General features: G+C 33.8%; 1 protein-coding gene across 1 annotated transcript; it reads right to left on the reverse strand.

Annotated features, from left to right (window-relative positions):
• Positions 1-294: 294 nt before the first annotated feature.
• Positions 295-5,355, reverse strand: LOC145065865 (65-kDa microtubule-associated protein 6-like). Its single transcript, XM_079012967.1, has 12 exons — positions 4,679-5,355; positions 3,875-4,078; positions 2,812-3,075; positions 2,515-2,730; positions 2,275-2,430; positions 2,040-2,199; positions 1,799-1,950; positions 1,550-1,637; positions 1,358-1,431; positions 1,171-1,245; positions 685-1,041; positions 295-583 (listed from the first exon to the last, which is right to left on the reverse strand). The coding sequence occupies exons 1-11, from the start codon at positions 4,745-4,747 to the stop codon at positions 706-708; spliced, it is 1,794 nt and encodes a 597-aa protein (XP_078869093.1). The 5' UTR covers positions 4,748-5,355; the 3' UTR covers positions 295-583; positions 685-705.
• Between the last annotated feature and the right edge of the window lie 19,553 nt (positions 5,356-24,908).

A 24,908-nucleotide genomic window follows, 5' to 3' on the forward strand; every position in this document is an offset into this window, starting at 1 on the left:
AATTGAAATAATGTCGAACATTTAGTTTCCTTCCAATCCAAACCAATAAAGAGCCCAATGGAATTTTACAAAAAAAAAAGGTAGTGGATTATTTTTTTAATTTATCTTGCATTTAAATTTTAAACCCCTATGACTACCTACCTACCCAATAGAATTATGAAAAAAAAATTCAAATCACACCCACTTATTATGTCATGTTCTTTCCTTTAACACTTGATTGGGACCTAACACATTTATGACGAATGTAACCATATACCAACCTTATAAAATCAAAATCAGTCCAACATCACCACAACGCTAAAATTCAACCTCTTTTTATGTCCATGTCAACCATCATCTCTTTCTGTTTATTACGATATTATTAAGGCTGCATCCTAACTCCATCAAACACCAAACCAAAAGGTATACACATTACAATTAACAAAAAAAAAAACTCAACAAACAACAATACCAAAAAAAAAAAAGTTTCACCATTTCTATCCACACTCTCCTTCTAAAACTGTCAATCATAAAAACTAGTGTACACAACCCCTTCAAATATTCACAAGCCTTCTCCTGCCTGTTCTACTTCAAATCAAACACCCTGTAACATAATTTCAAAAAACTTATAAATTTTCAAATTCCTGTATTTTATCGATTAAAAAAAGAAAGATTTGGATTTAGTATTTAGTATTTAGTATTTACCGATTAAAATGATTTCAAGATTTAGCTCTGAAGTGGGGACCCGGGTTCGGATCCATATACAGAAGAAAACGATATTGTATCTTCTTTAGGAATGGCAACAAAGTTAAGTGGTGTAGTTGTTAGCCTTCTCATTTCTTTTGAATACCCGTTTTGGCGACTGGAATAAGACCTCGGAGTCATGGGTTCCATTGTTGGACTACCAACCGAGCTTCTTCTTGGAGTTGGAGTCATTGATCCGTTTCCATTCCGGTATCCGTTTCCGGACATGCGAAAACTACTTGCTCTTCTTGGACTAGGTTTCGACCCGTATATGGATTCCCTTTCCGTTAGTAGCAAGTCTTGGAGGCGCTTTTGGTCCTGTAAACAAGTGAAATGGACGTTAATACCCCGAATGGAATGAGTCATTCCATTCCGTTGTTGCAAAGGAATGGAATGAGTGATTATAGGAAGGAATGGAATCACGAAAGTATTGAATGAACAAATTACCCTTGATCTCTTCTTTTCCTCTTCTTTTTGTAGTCTTGACAGTTTATATTCCTCCAAGATTGTCACCAAACGCGCCTACACAACAAAACGTTTCATAACAAAAGGTAATAAAATAATAAATTAATAATGCAAAGCAACAAGATTTTTTCAAAAAAAAAAAAAAAAAAAAGTTTACAAAATAACTCACCCCATCGTAAAGAAACAACTTCTTTTTCTCATCTTCCCATGTAACCGTTTTGCATATTAGATTATCAACCATGGCTGCAATTAGTAATTTGTTAATCCAAGGATTACATGAAAAAAAAAGTAACTTTTTGTCCTATCCAAAAATGTGGGACATGGAATCTTTGTGCAAAAAGACTAAAATACCCTTTTGTACCTGGAATCTTGTTAACAGTAATTCGAGCCCTTTCTGCACGTTTTAAACTTAGATGAACTCCTCTTCCTGCACTATACCGATTTTGATCCTAAAAGCCAACAAAAAAACATAACAAAAGTCAAAATCTAAAGGGTTTTGTTTTAATCAAATCTAAAACGTATAAAAATGCATATCTAGTTGCTTTTTTTTTTCGAATTTTCATACTTAAAAACTATGATGATAACACTAGAAAAAGGAAAAGAAGATTACTAGATTATAATCTTCAAGCCAATTTTCCTCTTCACAAGCAGAAAGCCACCTTTCTATTCTATCCATGATTTCCTTTCGACTCAAAGCTTCAGCCTTTACTTTACCAATTTGTGCTTCAATGTTTGCCAAAAGTTCACTGGGGTCCACCAAACCTTATAAAAAATAACAAATTATTCAAAACCCAAAATGGCAAAAAGGTAAAAACTAATTACAATTTTGAACTAAATTATATATCACTTACCAGAATCAATCATTGCATTAGATTTATCAATAGCTGTACTTGGATCAGGTTCAATATGAGTCTTGAAACATATATCTTCTAATTCAGATCTTCTTTTCATGACTAATTCCTTCATTCGACTTGCTTTCAGTTTACTTAACCTCTCAACTTCTTGTGAAGCCTGTGAAGAAGAGTATTGTTATTTAATAGCAAAAAGAAAGAAAAAAGTCATAAAAAAAAGGTTTAAATGAAGAACCTGTTGAATAACATCCAATGAAAGAGCATTTGGTTCGATGATTTCTGCTTCTGGTAATCTAATCACCGATGTAATTCTCAAAAAGTAACTTTTTTCTTCCCTCGTTGAATCCATTATATGCCATAGTTCGAATAACAATCCAGCGATATCTTTAAGCTGTATTACATTAAAAAGGAAACGATCTTTAATGACTACAGATAGAAAAAGATTGTACGCTTTTGGAGATTATATTTAATATACCTTCTGAAATCGGACTTTTTTCTCTGTTTTCAATTTAAGAATCGCGTTTTCAAGACCTTCTAATGTGGTATCGCTTATGTTTGTTGCTTGTTCTGGACTTGTTCCATGTAAGCTTGGATGAACATCGCTAATGGTTTTCCCGAAATCCAATCCAAGAACACGACATGTCGAATGGACTTCGTTTACATGGGCCAAAACTTTATGGAGTCGTTCTGACTGCAATTGAATTTGATTTTGATTAATATATGATTGTAATTTGTATCTTTTAATAAATTTGTTTTTGATAAATTGTTCTACCTTTTCCTTTTGTAGAGTACGAAGATGAGATTGGTATTCACCAAGTTTTCTAAGAGATAAGTCTTGTTCTTCGAGAGTTAGTGAGTTAATTGCGTCTGTAAATTGTGTATATCCCGAAATTTCACTGTTGATTTTTTCAATTTGACCTTTTATTTCTGCAAATTGTTTGATTCTTTCTTCTTTTTTGAGTTTTAAATCCTCTACCAATGGCGTCACCATTGCAAGTTGAGCTTTCAATGATGATGATTTGTTTTCCATGTTTAGCTGTTGAATTCAAGAAAAGAAAACACATTACGCAGAGTTATAAATTTTTAAAAAATAATTTTTGACTCCTAATAGTCAAACTATCGGACAAAAAGAGTAAAATGAATTTGCATATGATAAAGATTCTTCAAAGAAAGGCATAAGATGTTAAAAGAAAGTAGACAAATCCCATAGACATGTTAATTAATAGTTAATGACTAAATTTGGCAATAAAAAGTCACTAACTTTTTCCAAATTTTGCAACGAATTGGATTTCTAACCAAATATATGAAACATGTTTCAATTTTATTACCCAATATTTACCAATAAGAGATCAACTTTATTGCATAAAGTGGTAAAAGATTGTCGACAAACATGTAGTAATATTGTTGCATAAATAAGTCACTACCCCCTTTATAAATTATTGAAGCAAAAAGCTACTTTCTCACTTCCAAAAAGATATACAACTTGAATGAATTACTTATGTAACCATTGTTCTTAAAAAGATCCCATAAAATCGATTGATCATGTTTCTTGCTATAAAGTAAATAAGCTTACACGTTTGATGTTTCTCTAAAAGTTATACATCATGAATCATCATAGTTTCGAACCCTAAAGTTTCAATCGATTTGATTTTTATAGTCAAATTATGTTTCATTTTTAGAAAGAGAGAGAATAATAAAAGTTAAAAAGGAGTAGTTGGTTGAAAGACTATTTGAAAGACTATTTAAAAGGGTAAGCACAATAATGAATAAAGATTAGGTAAAAGCAATAATAAAGTTGACAATGATGGGTTATTGAATTAAGGCCATTTGTTTACCGGAAAATGAGTGTTGAGGTCACCCAGGGCGGCAATGAGGGTGGCGAGTTCCGCTTCTTTGGCTGCCACCGACTGATGAAGGCGGGCTTTTGCATTTGCAGCTTCATCGACTTTTCTTTTATAAACTTCTAAACATTCTCTTTCCAATTCCATTAACATTCTGTCTTTTTCGGTTTCATTCTCACCTATGTCCATCCATATTTGCTGTAAACATGATACAATTTAATGAAATTAAACAACTTTTTTTTTCGTAATTGTACAGAAGATGTAAAATCCCCGAAAAGCCCATTACGATATAGTTAATTGTATGAAATTATATGTAATTCTATGTCGCTATCTTGAAAGTTTTTAGGGGAAAGGGGGGAAGAAAATCATGGGGTTTATAGAAATTGAATTCTTGATTCTAATTGCACAAGAATAGCAGGAAAAACATGTGAAAATGAAAAAGATTAAAATAACAATTTGGTGACTTTAATTTCAAAAGCTAAGACTGGTTGCCTTAATTTTGGGGAACCGAAAATACCCCTAAAAAAATTTCCTGAATAACATTCCAAATTTCCAATAGTTTTCATAGAACCGACAATCAAATTACTAGTGTTTCATTGAATTTGTGGAAAATAAAGAATACCCATTACGAGATTTCCACTTTTAGACATGAAAACATCATCGATTTTGGAAAATTAGAAGTCATTATCGAGTATTCAAACAAAAGAACCAAATTCGCAACTAATTTCATTGTTTCAAATTGAGAAATTAATGGGGTTTAGAATCAATGTTTGAATGATTAATCGAAAGATACATTACCTGAAGTTCCCGAAGTAAAGTATTGCAAGTAGTGGCTGTACGAACACTCGAAGGACTCACTGCCAACATTTTGCTTTAATCCCCTTTTTACCCTCAAAAGAAGAACCAGAAACAGAAGAAGAAAACACCTTTCGAAGTTCGAACACAGAAGAAAAAGAAAGAACAAGAAGAAGATGAGTTCTTTTAGTGTTTATCAAGTCAGAAAAAGAGAACCCATTACGAATATCATAAAGAAATTTTGTGGGTCTCTTTCCATTTTTCTTGTTTGTTTCTCTACACCAACAAACAAAGCAGAAAAGAAAAGAAAACCCTTTTTAAATTCGACTTCAAATTCACCAACAACAACTACAACAAGAACAAGATCTGAAGCTTCCTGCAACAAACCCCACTATCTTCCTTCTCGTTTCTTGCTTTTGCTTCAAATCTTGAATTTGTAAATGGAAAACCCAAGAAAATCCCAAAATGGATCTGTTTATAAACCTACTATAAAAACCGAGTAGGATAAGAGGAAAAGAATTAGGTACTGTTGAAGAGGACAAACAAACAAAATGGACCACCAACAGCAAACCCTTTTTGCAAGAATATGGATTAAGCTACAATGCGCACTAGACGGATCTGCGCACGTTAATACAAGATTTCTTTACTAAATCCTCTCGCCATTAAAGATGGGTACTTTAATAAGAACAAGGAAAGGATATCACTCATCACTCAAGTCTCAAATCACCATAAATTTACATTATTCGTTTCCATTTTTCACTTTTTGTCCTCACATCGAATATTTTATTTAACAATTTATATATAAAACAACAAAAGCATTAAAAAAATGGAAATCGAGTAAGCAAAGAAATCAGGGTTTTGGGGTTGTCTTGGGTTTTGTAACACTCGCAAAAGTGGCGCGTGCAAGACACGATTTAGATGAAAGTGGGAAGTGGGTGTCACCGGGTGTGGTGGTGAGTCGGAGGTGTAGGGTCTATGGGGACGAAAGAGCCAGCAATGGAGTAGCTGTTTAACACAGAGTTTTTCTTATTGTATTATTAAATATTTAAGAAATTCATCTTTTTTGGGTTGTTAAATGTTTACATCAAAGTTTTATTTTCAGGAGAGATATCTTTTTAGTGAGATGTGCGTTGTGAAATTATTAGAAAGATGACACTATCATAAAGATACATAAATACGAATATAATTTAAAATTTGTTATGATTACAATTTGTAAAATGCAGATATTAAAATTTGTATTATTATAAACGAGGCTTTTGGATTCTTTTCTAATGATGATAACTATGTTGTATAAATGTTATTACTACTACAAAAGTAGAAAAGTTTTACATTTGTAGTATTATTATACACAAAGACTTTTGGATTCTTTTTTAATGATGATAACTATGAATAAATGTTATTGCTACTACAAAAGTAGAAAAGATAATTGACTTATTATAAATTTCAAACAATTAACAATGATAAAATCATTACGGTGGTAATACAATAGAGAACTTATTTGTTTTTTTGTTCACAAAAATCATTGATAAGAATATATAATTGAGTAATTGACATTTACAATCATTATTTCAATGATAGATAGAATATATAGACCTAATAATTATTTTCTATAATATTAAATAATTTTATATAGTGTCAATTACAATTTTGATCCTTATGTAGTATGTATTCGATTAGATTTAACTCAAATTTTGGAATGGTTTCAAAATTTATTATGGTGGATTGTTTCTCTAACACGTTAGAAATCAATGTTAAGTAATTAATAAAATAGCCATTTTAACATTATTTTAACTTAATCATATTATATCCTTTTGTGTTTTTATTTTTTGTATTTTTATTATTTGTCTCACCACTAGCTACTCTAAAGATATTCGAAGTCAGCAGTAGGAAATATGAAGTATCGGATGTTTCTTAAAAAAATTAAAGAATACTTCAACAATTAAATTACTTGCAAATTCTAACAAAATGTGTTCAAATTCATCAAGATCAAAAAAATAGTTTGAAATTAGTTCAAAGTTGAACTATCAACACCCTCCAAGGTGATGAGGACAACACGTTACAGTTGTGCCTCATCCTACATCGCCACCATTTGATTCCACCAAGTTTCTTTCAAAACATCATGTACCTCGTCCATTGTAGCACTCATTTTCCAAGATGCATTAGTCGAGGACTTTGAGGGATAAAAGGTAAGAGCTTTTGAAAAAATCTAGTGTCACGACACGGTGAATGGAGCATCACGATGTGACATGCCAAATGCATGAAACACCCATCTGATGGCCGCCACGGCGTGGCAAGAGGAATGTCACAATATGGCAGCAGTTGCAGCCCAAACTCATCATCTTTTAGGATTTCTTTCATATTTAAGAACCTAAATTCAAGGATTAGGGCATCCTCTTCACACTCCAACCCTTCAACAACGAAACCCTAGTCTTCATGGATGTTTAGGAGCTTGTTTGCTTGATTGAAGACCTTGTTTCTGTGATTTTGGTGGAGCTTGAGGAAGGTGAAATATCATTTTGGTGCAAGGGACCAGCTTGGAATCATCATCTCCTTCAGATTTTCGAGTTTTTGGAGGTATAAATCTCTCATCTTGACCTTTATTCTTCTTGATGCTAGATTGAGCTCATTTTGTATGATTTTGGTCCCTTTATTGGATGCTCTTGGAGTTTGAAGAACTTTAGAGCTTGTGATAGCTTTTTAAGGTTATTAGGCTTCTAATGAATAAGAAAAAGGGTCATGTTTGGAGTACCTTGTGTCCATGCTCAGGTTATGGCCTCATTATAGACTTAATGGACTTAGGATTTTAGATCTTGTCTTGGGGTGAGGTCTTAATAGATAAAGTTGGAAACTTTATCCATTAAGTCATTGAAAATGACTACATCTGGAGTTATGGGTTTAGATCTGTGAGGATTAAGCTCTTAATAAAGAATATGACTTTTTGTTAGGGACCACGACATGGCCAAGGGTTTGCCACGACATGGAGGTTTCCTGTATGTCGACTATTTTGTCATGGGATGCCCATACATGGCTAAGAGGTCTCCACATCATGATGAGTGTTGACTTAGTTGACCGTTGACTTTTGTTGACCATTGATTGTTGAATCTGACCAGTTTGACTTTTAGTCAAACTTGAAGGACTTAGGTTATTGATTAAGGATTTATCTGTATTTGATGTCAATCGGTTCGTGGGAATGATTGGTACAGGGAGTAAGGGTGTTGTTGTATTTCCTTGGGTCTTCTATTCAGGTGAGTTTCATCACTATATTATGTGTAACATTATATATCCTTGTATGCTAGGATATAAGAGTAGTGGTATGTTGGTTAGAGTACTAGTAGGTCGGTAATTGTCTAGTAGAGTGCCCTATGGGCTATATATAGTCATGTAGGATAGCCTAAGAACTCTTGATCTAGGCTTTCTTTCTTGTTCCTTGTTTGGTTGTAGCTCTAGAGTAGGATCACATGTTTGAATGTGTATCTCACATCTGATTACATATAGATATGCATTCCTTGGATTTCCGGTTGTTGTGGCATAGGGTACTGTATGATACTCGGTATGTAGTAGTGAGTTGTTAGATATGTATAATAGTATAGATAGTTGCATGTGTTTATGTTCTTGTTTGTTCGCTTTTTTTATCTATATATCAACATATTGGGTGGTGGGTTGAAGTGATACAGCTTTGTGTGGTAAGCCAAGATACCCGGACGGGCCAGCTGTATGTAGTTGGCCATGTGCGAACCAGTTATATGCTATAGGCGTAGGAGGGGGACCAGTCGTGGACTGGTGGCCCATGAGAGCGGTGTAGGTGTACTGTAGGCCTCGTGACGCGGTCCAATCAGGCTGAAGGTCGTGTGTGGATGTATTGTATATGTATTGTAGTATTTTAGCGGAACTCGTTAATCCTTGACTTATGGTTTTGGATTATATGTTTTTCATGTACCATTGGTGATCGAGAGAAGGCGAAGGCGTGACACACTCATCAGCAGTATTGGAGATTCTGCATTTGTTACATTACTCTAGTTTTCAAACAATCATATTTTGGAAGAAATAAGTTTTCTTAACCTGGGTTTTATGAAAACGGTGCTTTATATTAATTAAAATTAAAAAAATTGTTTGTGAAAATGGGACGTTACATATTAATCTAATAATGAAAGAAGGAGAATAATATTGGTCCACAATTATTAGATGTCTCCTTTAGGAGGAAATGTCTATGATCAAACATATGGCGGTCTAAAGCCGTACTCAATAAATTTGAAAAATGATTAACAAGAAATTTTGAAAGCAATAGACAATCTAACTTGCTCATTTTATAAGTTTTTTTGTTGAACCAAGTTAATTTATATCCACTTATAGGAATATCCACTAACTTCGCTTATTGAATAAAATTATCAAAAACATCGGTCAAGGTTGCTTAAAATTTAATCTAAGTCGTTTACTAGCATCTCCTGCAATATTAAAGTCACCCATTACAATCACTTCATTATCACATCAATTAATTATTGCCAAATATTTCAACCACGTGTATCATTTTGTATCCCCATACTGAGGCGCATACAAGTTTATCGTCATCAACTTCATGTTATTTAACATCTGCACACCATGAATAGCCATAAAATATTCATTACATCAATATTTTGTTTATGAAGTTTTGAGGGATTCCATACACAAATAAGGTGAAGAGTCAAGAATTTAATCAAGTATCGATTTCAAACAAAAATATGAGCATAAGAAGTAATTAAAATTGGTTCAGCTCATATTATCTGGAATGTCACAAAGGTACAAGTGTTTGAGTAAGAGTGAAAAGTTACAAATGACCTATACAACAACACTATTTATAGTGTTATTAACATATACAAAACATACTAGGAGACTTCGACATTAAGCACAAAATACAAAGATCCTAGAAATACATAGACATATCGAAGTCATGTAACCTTCGATATAGACAACTACACTACCATATACATTAGAAAACATGACTTCGCATAAGAATAACTTCACAACATATGAACTCTACATTCTCCCCCTTTGCGAAGATTATTCAAGTCTTCATACATTTAATAGTGTCTTCACCGCTTCCATCAACGTCTGCGTTATCTCCAAATACCAGCAAGCATTCTTGTGAACCACTAGTCTATCTGCATCAGACAATTCTAAACAAAATATTTGTTAAGTTTGTTGTAGAATACATATCCTTCACGTCTGTGTCAAAGAAATGCTTCTTTTGTTTTCCCTTGATCTTCTTTCCTTGAAACACAACACCCAAAGCCTTTAAGAGTATTTCCCCATCATCATATTGTTCCAAATCCACATCATCAATGGTAGTTTTTGGATTCTTCTCAGGTTCATTATACGCCTTTGTTATCGCAAACGCTCTTCAAACAATGCATCTTTCAATATGGAGATCAACTTTATAATATTCTTTAATGACCATATTTTTTCTTCACTTTGTCCCAAAAAATCATGTAATAACATATTCAAGAACTTGAAATTTTCATCTTCATGAAAATTATCATCAAGTTTAAATTGCACAAAAGTGAGCATCGGTGGATTAAAAGGGAAATCCAGTTGAGACATTAGTGAATTCTTAATTGCAAAGCTTTCTTTTGGCAGCTTCTCAAACGTGTTTGTATCTCTAAATGCCACATAATCAATTGTTTCATAATTCAACACCTTGTTTGCATCTCCTTTATCCAAACCAGGTGAGTCATTTGCTCTTTGCCTTAAGAAACTATTTAAATTCCTTAGTTTCTCAAATTGCACAGTTCTTAATCTTTTATTTTCCTCTTTTGTTGGTTCCTAACCCTTCCCTTTGTCTTTACTTGAAGTACCAACAGGCTTTGCAATCGAAGCTTCCATCTTCATTTATTGTCAAACCTTTCTTGGATTGAAGCTTCGACATATCAATCTTAAAGTTAGGATTATATGATGTTGTTGTTGTCATTATCTGCACTAGCTTTGTGGGAATAGGATTAAAAATTTGAGTAGAGAATACTCTTCCCACAAGGTTTCCTTTTTCATCACCTACAAGCTTCGACGAACCACCCTTTTCCCCTCCTTGTGAAACTTGCATAGCACATGGATCATTCGTAGTTAGGCGAAGAACAGGATACAGGATAGGAGCAAGCTAAGGCTTGAAGCAAGCTTTAATTGAGGACATAACTTTGTTAACATGTGTTTTAGATATCAAAGTTCAATATTAGCAGCAACCTTCAATATTTGCTCCAGGAAAGTAGTTAGGGACTTCTCAAGGCCTTTGAACAATGTATCATCACATGCATTCTTCTTCTCAAGTGTTTCTTTATATTCCACATTGAATGCACAAACATCTTCAACTAAAGTTTGTGTTGCTCCCAACAGACAATCAACATTCTTTTGGACTTCAAGAAATAGTCCATCAATCTTCTTAACTTCAGTATTGAGCAAATCAAAGACTTCCTTTATTTTAAGTTCAACTGACTTCTTGAACTCAGAAAGATTCTTCTCGATAATTTCATAATGCTCCCTCGAAACATTGAGAGCCTCATTGAGATCAAACTAAGGAGTCTTCAAGCTATTATCTATCTTCACATGAATTCCTTTCACCAAACCTTTAACTTTCGATTCATGATAATTAAGCAAAGATACTATTTCATCATTGCTTACAGATGAAGAAGTATTCTCAGTAAAATTGTTGATAAACTGAAGAATCGTATTCATCTTCGAATTCAAGATCTTTTATTGATTCCCTGACACTAAAGCTTTACCATCTTTATCCGCTTCTTCAGGATCAAACGTCAACTCACCAAAACAAAAACCTTCGTTAGCATCATCTTCCATGGTCTAAGGACTATCCTTTCCTTGATATGTAGATTGGGAAGAGAACAAAGTAGTTATAGGTTGAGTAAGAATACCAGCATACATTAGCGAATGTTGCGAATGATGAAATGAAACTTTTAGTGGAATATCTGATGATAGAGGAATTGTTGAAGCGTCAACAGTGAACTTCACACCCATATTAACATTTGAGTCCACATCAGATGTGTTCTCAGGGATGTTTGAAGCTATACCTACCTCCGGAATGGACTTGGTAATAGGAACCTCGGGTGATACAATAGTTGTTGTTGATAGATGAAGTGATTTCGAAGGTGTTTCAACATTTGTGATGTATGTGTCCACATTAGATGTGCGCACATGGACATCTATATGACATATCTCATCTTTATTAGATTCAACATTGGCAATCTTTCTTGGTGAAACTGGTGGAGTATCTTTGCCAAACACATCATATATCATTTGATAAACATCATTTGCATTCTCATGATGATTGTATTGAGAAGAGATTCCCTTAGACAAATCCACATCCTTTGTATCAGTTGCTTTATCATCATCATGAGTAAATTCGACAGTTCTCTTCTTCTTCTAAACAAGCTTAAAAACATTCTTTTTGCCAGTAATTGTCTGCAAAACACAAGTAGCTTTATGTTTCTTCTGTTGTTACTCCTCTCCAGATGGTTTAGTAATCACAACACCTCCCCTAGATTTAGACTTAGACTTATTAGGTGTAGGAACCTTTGTAACCTCACCAAACAACTCACGACATCAAATCAGAACAAAATTCGATAATGGTACCAACTCTAAAATCGCATCAGAAATTATGCCGATCATAAGAAAAGCTCCAGTATCATCAACAAGAGTTTTAGGAATATGGAGATAAGAAAACACAACTTCTATTCCTTCTGGAACTTGAATTCCATCTTGTTGATAGGCTTCGATAAGTACCAAAATCCAAAATCTAGCACTTGCAATCTCAGTGACCTTCTTCGAGTGATTAACATATGTAGTAAACTCTTCCCATATCAAAGAAGCATAATATACTTTCATAAAATAATAAAAGACTGCTAAAAGTGAGTAAATATGGAGTTTTGCCTTATCTAATCCAGAATTTCTTCTAGTTAGACATCGAATGAACACTCCAAAGAAGTAACGCCATAGAGATGGTAAATTGATTTGCGAAAAGCACTGATAAGAGTAATACAAGGATAATACCCCATTTCATTCAACATGGAAAGTACTTTATCATATGTCGGTATTTCAAATGGACCATTAGATTCAAGCTTCAGGATTTGGGTAAACTGTTTCCTCGTAAGGTTCTTTTTCCCTTTCTTTTCCATTTAAAACATAATCAGATCATGATCTTTGTTGTACACTGTAATAGAATAGGCTAGGGATAACCACTTCATCGGAATTTCAAAAGAAGCAGTTAAAGCATGATGAAAAACAAAATTGTTGAAGCATTGAACAAGAATCTTCAATTCTACTGAATAAGGAGCAACATCAGGCTTAAACCAGACATTATTCGAGTGAATCTTCATCTGAGGAACTGAGATTTCTTCATTGGTTGTGTTAAATTAATCGACGTGATACATGATTATGATTTGAAGAAAAACTTATGCACATACTGGAACAATTTATGGTTATGGTTCTTGAAAGAAAGATACAAATTATAAAAACTAAATAGGAACCGTCAAAACCCCTTTTATAAAGGGCGTCAAATTTGAATTTAAAATGTTCACCAGTAAGATGTTGCCACATGGAAAGATGAAAAATTAAGAGACATTGCCAATATCCACCACGTGTAAAAGTCATGAGTAATTGTCTCAATAAAGAGAAAGCAAAAGTAATCAACCACGTGCTACTTCAACGGTAACGTCACATGTTTTTGAAATTGCAAACAACAAACATGAGTAATAAACATGTAACCAACTTCGATAGTAGCCAAGGCTAAGGTTGGATCTCATTCACTTACGAGTATTGTAAATGAAATCATAAACCAGACTTTGTTGAATCTTGGCCCAGGTTGGTAATACCCAAAACCTCGAGAATTTCAGTGTGAATGTGTATCCAAAGAAAAAGATAGAAACAAATATAAGAAAATTATGGATAAGTCGTGATATCAAAGATAATTTGATATAAAGGCTATAAGATCATGAACAAAGATTCTCTTCCTACAACATAAAGAAAGATGTCATAATGCTTGTGTCGTCCCCGTGAATTATAATTGAATACTAGTAGATAAATATTGAAGGGCCTTGTTAGATGCATTTTATATGCATCTTTTAGCACAATTTTCTACGTATTTCATTATAAAAAGTTAATTAATTCCCGATTTTTCTTATGTATTTCGTGTTTCATGATTATTTTGAAGAATGCCCGTACTGCTCACGTTTGTTATGATTTTTCAGGAACATTTGGAGCACATGGATGATTGCGCAAGTTCGGGATGCGTTCGTGGATGCTTAGGAGTTTAATTGGAGTCTAGACCAAGGAAGGATATCGGGAAATGATCAAGAACTGCTTGGAAGGAGGAACGACGATCAACATAGCCAAAAGAAGCAACTAGCGATCATATCTCCTATCCTTGCGATCGCAGGTATGTCCATGCGATCGCAGGTTTGATCGCAAGTTGCCTTCGAGGATTTGTCGAGCCAAAAAAATACATCAGTATAGAAAAAGAGGTACTTGCGATCGCAGGTACAGTCCTTGCAATCGCAGGTTGGTCAATTTGCGTCGAAATAGCAACGTACTTCATTAGAAAATCCCGTGACGCACTTTTGGGTGATACATGCGATCGCAGGTACGGTGTTTTGACAGCTAGACGTATAAATACAGCCTGATACTCTTCCAGTAACCCTAATTGGCGATTCAGAGGCGATTTTCAGAGGTTTCCAAGTGAAGAACGCAGATCTAAAGGAGACAATTCGATTTTTATTCGTAGTTTAGTAAAATTTTTCGTTTAGACTCTAATTCTACTGTTTGTAATCCGTTTTTAGCCATGTCCGGCTAAAAAACTCAGATTTCAGTTTCGCAAGACGTAACATTTTCGTATGTTAATCATTAAGCACTATGTTTGACTATGAATACAATTTAGTTTGATCAAATTTGTGTTAAATTGAATGTCTGATTTTGATTTCAGTTTCTGTTGGCCACTTAAATTGTTTGTGAATCATTCTAGTCATCTAATTGTTTAGATCCGTAATTGTCTAGACTAATTAGTAATAAGTGACAAGTATTAGATAAATTCTTATATTAGGGTTAAATCTGATATGAATTGATCAAACAAGTTTTAACGCCTCCGGGCTTATGAGAGGTATTGAACTTTACTGGGAAATTACACTGTGTCTAATGCAACTTTTCCTTGTTGATCAAGAGCTTGTTTGATTAATTTAGTTAAAAGTTAGGTTTAATTCAAAGAACTTATTTTGATTAAATGATTTTTGTAATAAAGGTCATTAGAGCTTGTTAATGAACCTTAGTACCAGTTTTAACAAGTGCATAGTCAAATATTGTGTTGAAGGTTAATTATATGATTAGGGGTGTCACCGCGAAACTGAAATTGCTTTCTCTCATTTGAATTTTCATCACTTTAAATTTAGTCCTTTTCTCGTTATTTTCAATCTCTGTTAGTTTAATTTTCAAAAATAAAACCACCCCCTTTTTATGTTTATTGCATTCATCAAGAATCAGTTCACACCTTACGCAGAGAGGTGTAAACATTAGGACGTGTCCCTGAGGATTCGACCCTGCTTACCTGTACTACCTGTTAGTGCATTAAAGCAGTTTATCTTATACTTTTATTTGTTTAAATCGTGTACGACAGCGGTTCTAACAGGCCTCTTTTAGGTATTATCGAAAATAGGCTAAAATTTCAAACACGTTCGCAACTTAACATAAGAGCAAAAAAAAAGGTAAGTAAACTCTTGAGTGATCAGTGTAATCAACATCAAGTAACCATATGCAACATTTTAAAGTAACAATGATTAAGGAAAAATCTTTAAATGGAAATCTCATATCATGAAAAATAAGAACTGGGTCTAATTTGGTAGTATTGACTTTGGTCAATTTCACTTAGATCACGCAAAATAATGAAAATGAGATTTTGAACATTATATAAATGGTACATTGAAACATGAAAGTTGCATCCATCAATTCCTTTGTAAACATCTAGAATAATAAATTGTTTACCGTTAATTACATAAAAGGTGTTATTTTTTGGGTCTCACAATCATCATGGTTAAAATGATTTCAAGATCATCAACACAAAGTTTTGGCACACCTACATTCTATTTGTTTCTGACTAGAGATGTCTTGAAATATGTGTCACAGTGTGCGTGAAGTGTAAGAATAGTGAGATAAGAAGATGGATATACAATTTCTTCAAGTACATCATTGAGAAAAGCACATCTGACACCCATTAGGTAAACATCAAAGTTCTAATGAGTTGCATAGGCAAGAAAAATGAGAAATGCTTCGAGTCTACTTTCTTTATAATCAATACCTTCTTGTTGCAAATATCCTTTAACAGTAACTCTTGCCTTACTACGAAAAACATTCCCTTCTTTATCAAATTTATTTTTAAATACCCATTTGAGACCAACCACATAAACACCTTATGGTTTAGGAATTAACCTTCAAACTTTAATTCTATCAAACTCAACCGATTCAGCTTGCATTGCAACAACCCAATCAGAATGTTCTAATGCAACCTTAACTATCTTAGGTTCAATTTTAGAAATAAAAAAATTAAACATACAAGACTCTTGGTGAACATTAAGAATTTCATTTCTAGCTCTAACATATGATCTTGTTAATACACCAAAATTAGGATTACCAAGAATTTGTTTTTTGGGATGATCACGAGTCCATTTATCCATTGGAGGATAAGATGGATCAAAATCAAGATCAGCATCCTCAAATATTTCTTCTGCATCAGAAAAATCATCTGCAACGGAAAGAGTATCGTTAATATCATTATTCATATTGGCATTATCTTGAGCATATTGTTCATTTTTAGCATTTGTTTGATTGACATCTTCAACACGTGTTTGACTTAGCTCCCCCTGAACGTAGGGATCATTTAAATGTTGTTCCCCCTCAATATTAGCATTCAATATCAACAAATCCATCAATTAGAGATTGTGTTTGTAATCGTTCCCCCTCAATTGGAACTAGTATCAAAGTTTGTTCACCTTCTACACGAGTGCTTGGTATCGAAGTTACACATTCATCATATTGTCCATCGGTAAATATGGAATTATCATAATATTTTGATGCCTTAGGAACTTGATTATCTTCGATATTCACCTCATCATTAATGGCTCTGTCAGGAATACCAAAAATTAAGTCAAAATCAACATCAAAAGTAATTATTTGTTCATAATCCTCGTTAGAGTTAGAAAGAATTGGATGAGGAAAAACAATATCGACTATCTTGACATAATAATCATCAAACATTAAGTTGAATGTTTCTTCGATCCTTCACGTTCTTTTATTCATCAGCCTATATTCCATAAAATTTTGTGAATATCCAAGAAATATTCCTTCATCAACCTTCAATTGGAATTTAGAAAGATGATCTTTCAAATTCATAATGAAGCATCTGCAACCAAAAACATGGAAAAATTTGATATTAGGTTTCCTTTTGTTAATGATCTCAGATATAGTGATATCAAATCTTCGATGTATAAAGAACGATTTTGAGTAAAAAGCGCATTTGAAACCGCCTTAGTCCAATATTGTTGAGATAGATTCGCATATGTAAGCATCATTATAGTAGCTTCACATAAAGATCGATTTCTCTTTTCCACAACACGATTTTGTTATGGTGTCTAAGGAGCTGAAAGATTATGTAAGATTCTATGATTAATCAAGAAAGAATCAAGAACTTGATTCTTGAATTCTGTTCCGTTATCACTTCTAATTCTACAGACTATTTTCTTCAAGCTCACTTCAATATTTTTGATGAAATCACTTATGACTTGCGCAACGTCAGACTTTGTCTATGAAATATACCCAAGTGAAACGAGAAAAATCATCGATGGTCACTAAGATATATATTTTTTCCCATTGAGAGACTTAATTTTCGAAGGACTACATAAATCAATAATCAATATGCATTAATTTCAGGAGCTCAACAATCTTTGAGTCGATAACGATTGGATGTCCTTGTCGATGTCGTTTACCTTGCTCACAAGTTACACACAAAGAATCGGTATCATATTGTAGTACAGGTAAACCTCGAAATAAATCTTTTAAAACAAGTTTATTAATATTTTTAAAATTCAAGTGAGAAAACCTTCGATGCTAAAGCCAGCTTAAATCTGAAGAAGCCTTCAATAGTAAGCAAATTGATGGTAGATCAACAATAGGCTTCATGTCCAAAGTGAACATATCTCCTTTCTGTTTTGACTTCAATAACACTTCATTTTTTATCTTTTTGGATATCGCAATTCCTTATTCATCAAATAACACTTGATTTCCTATACTAACAACTACCTGACATACACTTATGAGGTTATGCTTCAAACCTTCAACATAAGCAACTCTTTTGATTGTAAAATTTCCATTGGTAATTTTTTTGTATCCTTTGACCTTACACTTTTGATTATTTCTAAACTTCACTACTCCAACATTTTCAAGTTTCCTAAAATCTCTCAAATGTTCCTTCTTTCCAGTCATGTGTCACAATTATCCACTGTCAATATATCAGTTCTCATCATATTGATCATCACATAGTACTTGCAATCAATTTGAGAGATTTACCAAGGCTTTGTTAGGTCCTGATGAATTAGCATGATATGTAGTGTGAAGTGTAGAATTGTAAATCCAACTGCAAACTTTGAATTAAAATTTTCCTATTAAATCAATTTCACTAACTTATGGCGAAGAAAATACTCATTTAATATCAAATCATCAACTTTGATTTTCTCCTTTTCAACTTTACATTCATAAAACTCAACTTTGGGATTTATTTGAACTTTTTTCCATTTTGATGGCTTAGACAATGTTTCTTGTGAATAAGTACTACCATTAGAGGATTCACACAAGTAATTCTAATATGCTTTTTGCACTTGAGCTTGAGAAAACTCTTTTGATTGAGATCTTTTTCCTTTATGTTCAAACCAATGTTTGAATTTTTTCGACATTAGTTTTCCCTTAGAAAAAGAAAACTTCGATTTTTGTGTCTTTATTAGATTTGGAAAGTGTGGATTATCAGGTTTAAATGGCACATTTTTCTTTATCACATTGGTTGTATGGTATGTTTGACATGGTTTCGAAAAATATTGGCGTAGTCGTGGTGGAAAACGGTTTTGATAACATTTTTGAAAACCAATATGTTCTTTTGTTGAATATTCTTTTGAAAATGACTTGGGTTTTGCTTTGAGAAACTATTTTGAAAGAGCTTATAAAATTTGTTTTGATTTGTCCTTTCAAAAATGATTTTGTGAACTTTGGTTTGAAAAACCTTGTTGACCTTTAGTGTGAGAGACTTTATGATTATTTTGAACATATGATTGTGAAGATTTTTTAAAAACTTTTGATGATTCTTTTGAAAAAATGATTTTTGAAAAACTTTTGATGATTCTTTCAAATTATCTTCTTTCAACAGATCATTTAACTTGGAATTCACATTTTCTCCATTTCCCGATGTCACAAAAACTTTATCTGGAAAATCCAAAAATTGTGGATAAAGCATTGCATTTTGTTCAAGAAAATTTTTTTCTTTTTCTTTTAAAACTTTTGTCTATTCATTAGTATACTCGAACACTTACGCTTCAACAACTCATGGAATTTCCTTTTCATCAGAAACATCATCATCAAATCACTTTCATTATTTGTGATATCTTCGATATCAACCTTTTTCTTGAGTAACTTTAGTTTTAGTTTTCAAAGATGAATCAACATTAAGCTTCGACATTAAATCAACACTTTCTTCACTTTTAGCTAATGAACCAATTTAATGACGGAAAAATTTGAACGATCAACATACTTCTTTTCTTCAATTTCGTTGATACTGTCGAAATCACCTTCGATATAAATAAAATTTTATTGAGAACATTGTGTCGAGGATTTAGTTTTGATCAAAATTTTCACTTGTCCATGTGAGTACGCTAAGCGTACTAGGGTGCGCCCTAGTACGCTGGGCGTACTAATGTCCGGGTGAAACCCTAATGTTTAGGGTTTGAAGAGTATTTAAGCATCTTTATGGATCTTTTAGCCTCACTCTTTCAGCCTCCAAGCCCTTGAGTCGTTCTTAGCAAACCCTAACCTAATATTTTGAGCTTAAATTGTGTTATTTGTGTGCTTAAAGGAGAAGGAAGTGCATCAAGGAGTCTAGGAAGGAAACCAAGCTTGTAGATCTTGGATTATCATCTTCTTAGGAAGCTCCAGAAGGTAAAAAGTTGCCACCTTTATGTTTGGTTTGCTTAGATCTCATATTGTTAAGCTTTACGATGTTCTTTTATCCCTAAATGTCCTATTGTTGTGCATGTTTGGTTTTGGACATTTTAAGTTGTCCTTCTAGAGCCTAGAAAGGGTCCTTAGTCATTAAAACGAGGTCCAAATGGCCAGAAGTGTCTCATGCATTTGTAAAAAAAGGTCTTAATGGATTAAGACCTTGTATTAAGAACTTATGGAAGTGTGAAGTCATAAATTTGAAGACTTTATGACTCTATGGTGCATTTGGACCATGGTTCTGTAATATGGGCTTAAATGCTTAAGCCATTAAGCACTTAATGGACTTTTGGGATCTACAAGGGTACGCCTCGTATAGAGTGAAGTACGCCCCACGTACTTGGTCAGCCACCCCGATGGTGGACAATGCGAGGCTCGCGTACACCTTGCTTACCTCCGGTGTACGCCCAGCGTACGCTGTCTGTTGGGTTTTTGAGTTTGGGCTTCGAGTTTTGAGCCACCTTTTTGGCTTTAATGCTTGGGCCCTCATTAGACTATCTGAGTATGAGTGTTTGGGCAAGTTGGAGAGTTGGACCTTAGGATAAGGCCCAATAAGGAGTTTGGGCCCAATTTGGAAAATTAGGCCAATTATGGGTCCTGAACTAATTTGGGCCTTTGGATCAAATTTGAACTTGGATCTTGGCCCAATTAGGGAAAGGGTAAAGTGGACATTTACCCTAATTGTGGATACTCAGTCAAGGATGGTAATCCAATTATTAATTGGATGTCTGTTTTGATGTGATAGTTCAGGATTTTTGTGAGCCAACAGCAGGAGGTTTTCAGTGTGGTTCGACATTCTGAGGTGAGTTTTCCTCATTGTACTTGCGGGTCGAAGGCACCAATGCCGACCCCTTTGGATTGATATCCTGTTATGCATGATGTTACATGGTAGTGATCTGTTTGATCGGAATCCTGTCAGATAGGATGATGCTATGCTTAGTGATCTGTAAGACTTGTCTATTTGTTGTTGGTTGGTTAATAGTATGTTTATATGTATTATGTGCACATGATTAGTTAGTGGCTGAGGCTTCACTCCTTTTTACGTAAGCTGGAGCATTCCAAACCGATGGTTGAGGGCCTAGGGTATTCCATCCTGAGGATGATTGGACCCATAGTATATTGGCATTCCAACCCGATGGTTGAGGGGCCTGGGGTATTCCAACATGATGGTTGATTGGACCCATAATATATTGGCATTCCAACCCGATAGTTGAGGGGCCTGGGGTATTTCAACCCGATGGTTGATTGGGCCCATAATATGTTGTTTTGTTTTTTGTGCCATTTGTTATGTAATGGTATTTTGGGGGAAACTCACTAAGCTTTGAGCTTACAGTTTTGGATTATGTTTCATGTACCTCAGAGGATCGCGAGAAGTCAAAGGCGTGATTGTGCACCTCATCATGTTTTGTTTTATGATTTTGGGATTTCTCTTATATTGAACTCATTTTGAAAACAATATGTAAATAATGATGGTTTCTGGGTTGTATAAAAGTTCAAAATTTTCATGAGTTTTATGAATGTTACACATCATCAAATTCAAATAAAACATAATCATATGAAAAAGGGAATATTAAGTGACATAATAATATTAGGTACCTTCTTAATCATTGGAGACTTCAAAGTTGTTGCCATCAGACACCTTCCCTCAACTAGCTTTTCTCCATCACCACTCACTTCTTCGCTATCAAACATTCCAGCTTCACAACCCGACTCAATCTCACCGCTTTTCACAAACTTCTCATCAAAAACTTTTCCATCATACTTAACAAACAAGGCTTCATGCGAAGGATCACACATCTCTTTGTCATCTGATCCAGATGACCATATTTGATAATTTCCTTCATTCTCATTAACACCCTTCACAACAAGTGAAAGATTCTTTGTTTTTTCCCTCAACTCTTCGATTTTCATGTCGTAGTAAGCTTCATCCTCCATTTTATCCTACTTCTCCTCCTTTATATTCAATATGCGATCTCTTGCTAAATGGTGTTTGTCAGTGCAATAGTTGGAGTCATAGCCAAAATCACCAACAAACTTTTTCTCCAATTTCTTCTCATTTAAATTGCCTTGTTTCTTGTTCTCAACAGTATGATTGGATGTCAAGATGTCTTATAAATGTGTTACCCTTGAATTTTCCTTTAAGAGGCTTCTTGTAAAACTTCTTGACATCATTGTTGGAATAATATGCAACTGCCTCATCATCTGAATTCATTATCATTTCGTATTCTTCATTAGAACATATATCTTTGACACTTTTTAGACACAAGTGCCAAAGGACCACCAATATTCATCTCGTCCTTTTCATCAGATAGTTCCTTAACTTCATGTTCATTAGCCTTCAGAATGTTGTAAGGACTCAATAGAGAATAAATATCAAAGTTCTCTTGTTTCTTGGTCATCAAATAAATGTTCTTCCATTCTTTCCTTAAACCTTGAATAAATGTTAAGTTGAATTCAATAACCATACGAATAACACTGTACCTTGAAATTTTGTAAATCATATCGTTGAATCAACCGTAATAGGCTTCAATCAAATGTGATTCCTTTTGTTTGAATTCAGACAATTCAAACAAGCATTGCTTCACTAAAAACTTTTTGGTACATTAATTGCCTTGAAACTTCTCCTTAAATGTGTTTCAAATCCCCTGACAATTTTTCATCCATGTATGTAATTGTAAATAACCGGTGGTAAAGCTCCATGCAATTCACGAATACATCTTTCGTCACTTGCTTCTAATTTCCTTTATGTTGCGGTGAAATTCTCATCTCGAGTAGTTGTACCAACAACTTCAATCACTGAAGCAAGGAATGTACCATATCTAATTGAACGCCATAGATATTCATCTATCCCATTGAGATAATCTTCCATTCAATCTGCCAATGATTATAATACTTTGGAGGCAACATTGAGTTTTTTGTTGAAGAACCGAGAAGATTAGCAGAGTTCATCATTGTGTTAACATTCAAGTTAACCATGGTATTGGAATTGACCAAAAAAGATGAAAAACTTGAATAGAAATAAAATTGGATTCAATTGATTGATTCTCGATTACAAAATTGACAAATCTCAAAAATCGTTCGAAGAACAACAGTTTTCAAATACGAAAAAAGTTGAGTTTAAAAGAAATGAATCAACAGATGAAAACGAGAAAGAAATTCCTCAAACGATTTGAAGATTCATGCTCTTATACCAATTGAAGAGTCAAGAATTAAATCAAGTGTCGATTTCATAAAAAAATATGAACACAAGAAGTAAATAAATATGGTTCGGCTCATGTTATCTAGAATATCGCAAAGGTAAAGTGTTTCAGAGTAAGAGTGAAAAGTTTCAAATGACCTATGCAACATCACTATTTATAGTGCTATCAATAGATAGAAATTGTGACATCTCCAGTTTTCTTGGTCCAAAAAGACCTTTTTATTTCTGCTTATTTTAAATTAGAGTTATCTTTATGCGGAATTTTTCCCATAAAAAGTATTTCCGAAGAAAATGTTTTTCATTGATTATTAAAACTTAGGATGTCATAACTAATACAAAACATAAGCATAAACCTAATTATTATAGGCCTTACAATAATTTATTGTACTAATTGCCTAAACTCGTCGAATCTCTCAGTGGATTGTATATTAGTATTGTTATCAGTGATACAAAGAAATTGAGTGGGTCAATCTTGGGAGCCTGGTGAGCATATAGGGTTTTCAACCCATGTCATTATTATTTTATTGTTTTAAGTATATATAACACACTAAACAGATCGACCCTGATTACCCATTCCCATTATTCTCACTCTTCGATACTAAATTGATCAACTTAAGGGACCTATCCTAGAGGATCTCTGTAACAACGAGTAGACAATATCGCCTCGGGTATTCCTTAGCAATACATGTTAGTAAGACAACTATGAGGGGAAAGAGTACTCGAATGAACACACAATCCATAATCCTGGATAATATGATTCAATAACACATATAGATTGTGAGTCTGCTAGTGTTCCATTGGATTGTCTAGAAGAGTTCATGGTCATCATTAATACTCTGCTTTCTACCTTTTCTACCCGATATAATATAAGTACAATAAAAATACGTATATAATTTATTGCGAGTAAAAAAATCATTATCTCATTTAACACAATTATCAGGAACGTAGATAATAAGCACATAGGTCATCTAAAAAATTAAATACTTGATATATATGTGAAAGCTAAAAGTAACTATGCACCCACTTGTAAAAGTGATTGCCTTAGAATTTGAGTAGCGTTTCGCCTTAGCACTTTGACGTTTCCATTGATGTGACCTACGTATGATTATTAGTAAGTCTTAGTCTGATATTCCTTATGACTAATGATATTCTAGATCCCTCAACAATCCCAATGTCTACATCAATATCTATCAAGTAAGGAAAAATCAGGTATGATCATATCAGAGGTAGGATCCGTTTGGTATACAAAGTATATTGTTTGGAAATCCCACTTTAAACACCTCACTAAATCTCTCCTAGAAATCATTCTCGTAAGTATATCGATCAATATAACGACTTGGAATTACTTATAAATATTATTTATAGGTTCATAATAATGACTATGAACATAAATTTTGTAACATCCCAAGATTTGTCATTTATAGTTTCTGGGGATGGAAGGGTGAAGCCATGAAAAGTCTAAGGGCTAAATTGCAATTCTAGGATCAAGAGGAGTACGTTGCGCGTACATAAGGGTACGCTAAGCATACTAGGTGCGCCCTTGTACACTGGGCGTACTCATGACAGAAGGAAACCCTAATATTTAGGGTTTGGGTGCTATATAAACAACCTTATGAGCTCATAACCCTCCCTTACCTCAGCCTCCACTGTTTAGAGCCGTTTTCCCCAAACCCTAGTCATTTCCTTGAGTGTGTGAGCTTATAGAGTGTATTTTAAGTGTTTTGAGAAGAAGGTTTTGCATCAAGGAGTTAGAGAAGAAGATTA

The sequence above is a fragment of the Lactuca serriola genome, chromosome 8 (genome assembly GCF_051521515.1).
Source record: "Lactuca serriola cultivar US96UC23 chromosome 8, Lser_US96UC23_V15, whole genome shotgun sequence".
Classification (NCBI taxonomy): Eukaryota; Viridiplantae; Streptophyta; class Magnoliopsida; order Asterales; family Asteraceae; genus Lactuca; species Lactuca serriola.

Excerpts from the sequence above, each read along its gene's own strand:
- LOC145065865 (XM_079012967.1), bottom strand. The coding sequence starts at position 4,747 with ATGTTGGCAGTGAGTCCTTCGAGTGTTCGTACAGCCACTACTTGCAAT. Across the intron at positions 2,731-2,811 it reads GTACTCTACAAAAGGAAAAG|TCAGAACGACTCCATAAAGT; the intron begins GTAGAACAATTT and ends ATTCAATTGCAG. Across the intron at positions 1,246-1,357 it reads AGTTGTTTCTTTACGATGGG|GCGCGTTTGGTGACAATCTT; the intron begins GTGAGTTATTTT and ends TTTGTTGTGTAG.